General features: G+C 46.4%; 1 protein-coding gene across 1 annotated transcript in view; it reads left to right on the forward strand.

The window, feature by feature from the left end:
- The first annotated feature begins 370 nt into the window (after positions 1-370).
- Positions 371-7,254, forward strand: part of ZNF394 (zinc finger protein 394) — a 7,131-nt gene continuing 247 nt past the window's right edge. Inside the window, 4 exon segments of the mRNA XM_029220869.1 lie at positions 371-862; positions 1,641-1,767; positions 6,481-7,251; position 7,254. The exon segment at position 7,254 is cut by the window's right edge and continues 247 nt beyond it. Of these exon segments, the coding sequence (XP_029076702.1) occupies positions 452-862; positions 1,641-1,767; positions 6,481-7,251; position 7,254 (1,310 nt within the window). The 5' untranslated portion in view covers positions 371-451.

Consider the following 7,254-nt stretch of genomic DNA (forward strand, 5'->3'; position numbering starts at 1 on the left):
CTGCGCCACCAGGGAAGGGAAGCCCCTTCATTTTTAAAGGGAGAATATCCTTTAGTTCGGTAACCTTAAGGACTATAAACGCCACATTAAAATGTACTCGTGCAGAGTATCTCTGAGGGGTGAGGACAGCGAACCACCGAGATGCACCTCACTCCTCCGGGGAGCCTAGAGAGGCCCCGGAAATGCCCGGGAGGGGTGGACACAGCAGGGAGTCGGGGACGCACTTCCTGCTGGGGCTATTGCTGCTGGTTTTTGTCACGGGAGTTGGTAGCCTCTGGGAGGGGTAGCTGCGGGTAGGAGGGGGCTGGGCAAGGTGGGGGCTTGTTAGGGAGGGGACGGTGGGCAGCCGCTGCTTTGAGGAGATCCGATGAGCTCCGTGGCTTTTTGCTGGGTTTGCTGTCATTTCACCTGAAGGCAGAACTCCGGGAAAGTGCGCACTTGCAGGAGAAGGATGAGTTGGATCTGGACCGCAAGTCAAGGCAGGGTCGCTGCTCTGCCCCTGAGTGACGGACCTTGGATAGTGAAAGTGGAGGAAGATTCACCCGGAGGTGGGGAGTCCGACCCACCAGGGGACTGTCCGGATCCCGAAACTTCCCGACGGCATTTTAGGCGGTTCCGTTATCAAGAGGTGGCCGGACCCGAAGAGGCGCTGAGCCGACTCAGGGAACTTTGTCGTCGGTGGCTGAGGCCCGAGGTGCACTCGAAAGAGCAGATCCTGGAGCTGCTGGTGCTGGAGCAGTTTCTGACCATCCTGCCCCAGGAGCTCCAGGCCTGGGTGCGCAAGCACTGCCCGGAGAGCGGGGAGGAGGCTGCCGCCTTGGTTTGGGCTCTACAGAGAGAGCTTGATGAGACCTCACGCCAGGTGAGGAGTGAACGTGTTCTGGTGGTGGGAATGGAGGTGTGAGGGATGCTGTGGTCTTCCTAAGTTCTTTCCTTATTACATTTTGCGTGAACTTTAGGATGTGTATGAAACATGAGCCCTTTAACCTAATGGGACGTCACACGATCTCCAGGTAGGTAGGGTCAGAGTTGTTAAACCGTAGGACACCCAGCTGGTGCCACAGAATTGCCTGACCTGTGGAAATGCACACACCTGGTGTCAGAAGTGAAGGAGTGTTGTAGTGAATATTCAGAGTACTGAGAGCAGAGGAGACACACAGGAGTGTGGTTTTCCTTTACAAGGAAAGGAGAGGCTCAGGGGAAAACACATTACTGCTGTTGGTGAGGTACCTTCCTCTGAAGATAGATCTTTGTATCCATTTCACAGGTGAGGAAACAGCATCTGAAAGCCAGCACTGCAACTCGGGACTCTGGTTAACCTGTATATTTTCAATCCATATCAGGTTTCTGCTTTGATAAATCACAGCAGTATAACCCAAATGAATATTTTGCTCTCCCCCCAAGTTAGTGTAGACAGTTCATAGAAAGGCTTTTCAGGATTGCAGGAGAATGCCAGCTTTTGTTTTTAGTCACTTTGCAACTCCCGCATCAGTACAAGGCTCACTGATAAAGACTCCGTTGGTCGTGACTCGGTTTCTCAGCGCTCGCAGACTCCTCTCTGGAGTCCGGCTTCATCCTGGCACTGTTGGTGATGCCATCCTGGGACGGCAGGTGCTGACGGAGGTCTTGTGTTGTTTCAGGGGTTGGTGACAGTCCAGGATGTGGCTGTGTCTCTAACCTGGGAGGAGTGGGAGCGTCTGGGCCCAGCACAGAGGGACCTCTACAGGGAGAGTGCGCCGAAGGATTATGGGAACGCAGTCTCGCCAAGTAAGTGCCCTGCCTTTGCTTGTTTCCAGCTGTGTGATTCGTGGAGGGCTTGCTTCAGTAAATCCCCCAGCCAGCCTGCCATTCAGACACAGGTTGAGAGCCTTCGAGTCCCTTTTGTGACCCAAGCAAGACGTCTCTGTTCTGTATTGTTAGGTGATAGAGTCAGCTTTTTATTTTGGTTCATTTTTTAATAAAAATACATAAGAAAGTATAAAAACATAGAATGAGCACCTGAGGATTAACCACCCAGGTTTATCGAATTTTAATATTGGCCATAGCTTCATTTTTTTTTTTCTGAAGAGATAATATATTACAGCCATAGCTATAGGTGAAGCTCTGTGTACCCTCCCTGAAAGCTCTACCCTTGATCCTTCTCCAGCGGTAACCAATATCCTGACTTACCATTTCCATGCTTGTTTATATTCTTTCTACTTACACAGGTAGCCACATATACACACTCTCTCTATATAAATGTATGTAAACACGTAAATATGTAAACATGTAAACGTATATAGTATTTTTACATGTTTTTATAGTATATAAACTATATTACTGTATGGTTCTTTAGCACCTTGGCTTTTTTCTCAACATTGCATTTTTGGGATTTATCCATGTTGATACGTGTAGCTCTAGTTTATTCATTTTAACATCTATATATTTCATTGTATGACTATTCCAATATTTACTTAGCCATTCTCCTGTCAACGGACGTTAAGGCTTCTAGTTTTTCACCATTACACACAGTATTATACCAAACGTTCCTGTCTCTTTCTCCCTGTGTTCATATGTAGGAGTCTCTGAAGAGAATATACTTAGGGATGTTTGCCCATCTTGCTGTCCGAAATGATGGGAGCCAGTCTGTACTCCTACCAGCCGTATATGAGAATTCTTCTTTCTCCACACCCTTGGCAACATTTGGTGTTCAGCTGACAGCACGATGTCTTAACCCAGTAGCCCAAGTGTTCCTTTTAGAATGTTGGTTTGCATCACACCTCTGCTCATAACCTGAATACTCCTCATTTCACGCAGAGTAAAAGCCTGTGGTGCCTGATGGGACGCGGCCCTGTTCCCTTCTGCTTTTCCCTCACTTACGCCCCCAGCCTCACTGACCTTGCTGCTCCTTGAGCGTGGTGGGCATCCTGCCTCACGGTCTTTGCTCTGATTGCTCCCTCTGCCTGAAATATTATTCCTCCGGATCTCCACCAAACAGACTCCCTGGCTTGTTTCAAGCCTGTGCTCACATCTCACTTTTCGGCGAGGCCTGACCTGACCGTCATGTTAATACATGATTCCTGCCATCAGCCACCTCACAGATCCCTTGCCTTGCCTGACGTGGTCCATAGCATTTATTACCCTCTGACATCCTATATATTTGACTTTATGTTCATCTGTTGTCTGACCACCCCTTCTGGAATGTCAGCTCCACAGGGGGAAGGATTTTTGTGTGTTTTGTTCATTTATATCCCAAGTGCCAAGAATAGTGCCTGGCACAGAGTAGGTGCTCAGTAAGTAATACTGTTAGGATTAATGAATGGTGTATCCTTATCTCCTCTCCTTTCCTCCACTATCTTTTAAATTGTTTTGTGGCTGTTCTTTATGTTTTTGATACTAATCCTTTGTTATTTTATTGGTTATAGAGGTGGCTTGTCTTTCTAACCATGGCATTTTTGTTATATAAAATTTTGAAATTTTAATATAGTCAAATTTTTCAATCTTTTACTTTATGGTTTGTGTTTTTCGAATCTTCTTAGGAAAATAGGCCCTTCTCAATCCTGATTCCAACTTTGCAGAGACAACAACTTTAAAATCTTTTCACCCCTTCCAGTGGTATTTATTTTCATATTTCTAAATAAGATGCTTATTCTGCTGGGTTTTTGTTTCTCAGTTTCAGTTATTATCTCTTGACTGCCTGCTAAGGAAGACAGGGTCCTATCTCCCCAGCATGCTCACATTTACAGTCCGTAATTCTCTCAGCATAGTTAAATCAGTCTCTTTTTGTTAAGGGAATGTTTCAGTATTATGCCTATATAATCTATATTCACCCACCTAATATATATGACTGTAAGTCTTTTCCTTTACAGCTTTTAGTTTTTCTCAGAATTAATAATGCCTCATTCTGCACGTGCCTCCTTTTCTAACTCCTGAGCACCAGTTCACCCACAAACTCTCTGTTAGAAATGTAAACCCCTCTCGGTAAGTTCAGATTCATCAGATGGGCCATCGGTTTCATTCTCCCCTTGGAGAGTTCCTCCTCAAGCTTCCTCTGCTCCAGGCTGGATGGGCTTCTCCAGGTCAGTTACACAGCTGTTGTCCTAGAACGTTCCTTCACTCTCACCTTTTTCTCTTTCCCGGATCCCATACGATTTTCTTCCTTGGTTTACCCCCTCCATTTGATACAGAACGACCTCCAGTATATTACAGAGAACATATACTTGGGAACTCAATACACGTCTAAACGCCTTTATTCCTCTCTCACATCCAGATCATGGTGTGGCTGGATTTAGCATTCTACTTTAGAAATGACTCTACCTTTGAATTTTGAAGACGGTGGATTTTGTAACTAGCTTGCCATGTTGCAGTTGAGAAATCTGACGCCACAGTGATATTTTATCCTTGGTGTGTGATCTGTTCTGTGCAGAAGACTTTAGGAGCTTTTCTTTATTTCTGCTGGTAGGAAATTTCACAATGGGTGTGGCTGGGTGTGAGGTTTCTTTTTTCATTCACTGTTCTGAGTAGTTGGTGGGCCCTGACAATATAGATGCCTGCGTCTTTGAGTTGTGAGAAATTTTTTGTAGTATTCTTTTATTTTATCTATTTATTTTTATCTCATTTTTTCCTGTTTTCTTTCTGGGATTTCTTCCAGTTGGATGTTGGAACTCATGGGCTGATCCTGTAGGGTTCCCTACCTCCTTCCCATTTCCTTATCTTTTCTTTCCCTTTCTGGGAAATCTCCTTAGCTTTATTTTCCAACTCTTAGGTTGAAATATTTCTGCTCTCATTAATATTTTGAAGAGCTTTTTCTTTTTCTTTAAACATCCCTTTTCCTTTCTTTCTTTTTTTCTTAAGATTTTTTTGATGTGGACCCCTTTTTTTAAAGTCTTTATTGAAATGGCCACAAGACCGCCCCTGTTCTATGTCTTGGCTCTTTGGCCGTGAGGCATGCGGGATCCCAGCTCCCTGACCAGGGATCGAACCTGCACCCTCCGCATTGGAAGGCAAAGTCCCAACCACTGGACCACCAGGGAAGTCCCGAAATATCCCTTTTCTTATTTTTTTAAATAGATTTATTTATTTATTTATTTTTGGCTGCGTTGGGTCTTCGTTGCTGGGCGCGGGCTTCCTATAGTTGCGGTGAGCAGGGTCTACTCTTCATTGCAGTGCGCTGGCTTCTCGTTGTGGAGCGCGGGCTCCAGGCATGCAGGCTTCAGTAGTTGTGGCACTCAGGCTCAGTAGTTGTGGCTTGGGGGCTCTAGAGTGCAGGCTCAGTAGTTGTGGCACATGGGCTTAGTTGCTCCACGGCATGTGGGATCTTCCCAGACCAGGGCTCGAACCCATGTTCCCTGCATTGGCAGGCGGATTCTTAAGCACTGCACCACCAGGGAAGCCATATCCTTTTTCTTATAGCTTCCTTGTTTCCTGGGTGCAGTATTGTCTCTTATTTATCTGAGAATATTAATTATAGGTTATTCAGTTTTCTCTCATTTCATGGATTGCATGTTTCATTGGCATTTCTATCAGAGGTTTTCCTGAAATGCTGGTAACCTTTCACTTTCTGTTTGTGTTTAGCAGTTAAACCCAAGCATTCCGACTGGAAACTATTGGGAAGGACTTGTGAACTGTGATCTTCAGGACAGGGTCAGGCATCAGGCGCTGTTTTACCTGGAAATTCCCACATGTCAGTGTCTCTGGGTCTTTGGCCCAGGCTGCTAAGTTTTCCCATAGAGAGATTCAGTCAACAGATATTTCATTGCGTGCAGATAAGCCAGGTGCAGTTCTAGGTGGGAATCCAGTAGAGACTAAAGCCTATGAAATCCCTGCCCTTTCTGCCAGGAGGATGTCAGGCTCGGGGCTGACAGTTTGAGCCTGAACAGAGGACAGTGCATGGAGGTTCCACCAGTCAGTGTATCCATTTTCACTTGACTCTCCTCATGGGGAGGTGGTACCTGTCCCCTGTTCTCAGCTGTGCCTCATGTCCCCAGTCCCGAATTTATCTGCTTCAGCCTTCCTGGAGAGTAAACTGCAAGAATTCTGGACTGGGGGATGGAATCCTTCACAGACTTTCCATCAGTCCTAGATTTACTGCCTACCCAGAGCCTGCCTTCAGACTGGAGGCACCTGGTGTGTCTGTTACTGTAGCTCATTTCTCCTAGTAAAGCATCCTGCGTGCATGGGATAAGGGTTGTACCGTCTGTGTCGACACCTTCTCCAGTAGTGCCTCGTGTAATACAGTGATTCACACGACAGTGCAGTGGGGCTGGGGCAGGAGAGACGTGTTGGCCGGCAGAGGCACAAGTATAAAAGGAAAGAAACGGGGTTTGTACAGGTAAATGTGAGCGCATCTGACAGGTTAGTTAAAATAATTTAATTTCAGGAGTGGTTTCATGGAGGACATTAAAAGGGCTTTGGCGGGGGGGGGGTGTTTTTCTGCTAGCACTTTCTTACTCACTCTTGTGCAAGGATGAAATGTCAGCAATCTGTATCTTAATGTTTCAGGTTTGGAAACCAGAACTGAGAACAAAGAGTTGATTCTAAAGCAAGAAATTCTAGAAGAAGTGGAGCCACAAGGGCAGCTACAAGAGTCCCAGGAGAAGGGGCCCCTGTCTTCCGAGTGTGGTGTTGCCCATGAGGACAGGATAGAAAAGCCATCAGGCGACCCCTCACTGCTGAAACTTGAAAAGCCTCCTGAAGATCAGGGAGCCACCAGCATCTCAGATCTCAAGAGTGCTCCCAGAGAAGAGGGAGACTCCAAAAAGAATGAATTGGGGACTAGTGCCAGAAGTTCAAACTTTGTTCCTGCTCAGTACATCCAGACAGCAGAGAGACCCATTACCGGTGATGAATGTGGGAACTATTGCAAACACAGGTTAGATACCGTGAAACCTCATGAATCTCTTGACAGTGGGGAAAACTGCCATCATTCAAGCCTACTTGAGGCGCAGAGGCGGTTCCATGAAGAAAGACCTTATACGTGTGACACCTGTGAGAAGAGTTTCAAACAGCGTTCCGACCTCTTTAAACACCAGAGAACCCACACCGGGGAGAAGCCCTACGGGTGTTCTGTCTGTGGGAAAAACTTCAGTCAGAGCGCTACCCTCGTTAAACACCAGAGGACTCACACTGGAGAGAAGCCTTACACCTGCCCCAAGTGTGGGGACAGCTTCAGACAGAGCTCAAATCTCAGTCGGCATCAGAGAGTCCACATGGGGGAGAAGCACTACATGTGTCACGAGTGTGGGGAAATCTGCCGTATCTCCAACCATTTTAGAC

This window comes from Monodon monoceros, unplaced genomic scaffold (genome assembly GCF_005190385.1).
Source record: "Monodon monoceros isolate NGI ecotype Baffin Bay Population unplaced genomic scaffold, NGI_Narwhal_1 Super_Scaffold_13, whole genome shotgun sequence".
NCBI classification, from domain to species: Eukaryota; Metazoa; Chordata; class Mammalia; order Artiodactyla; family Monodontidae; genus Monodon; species Monodon monoceros.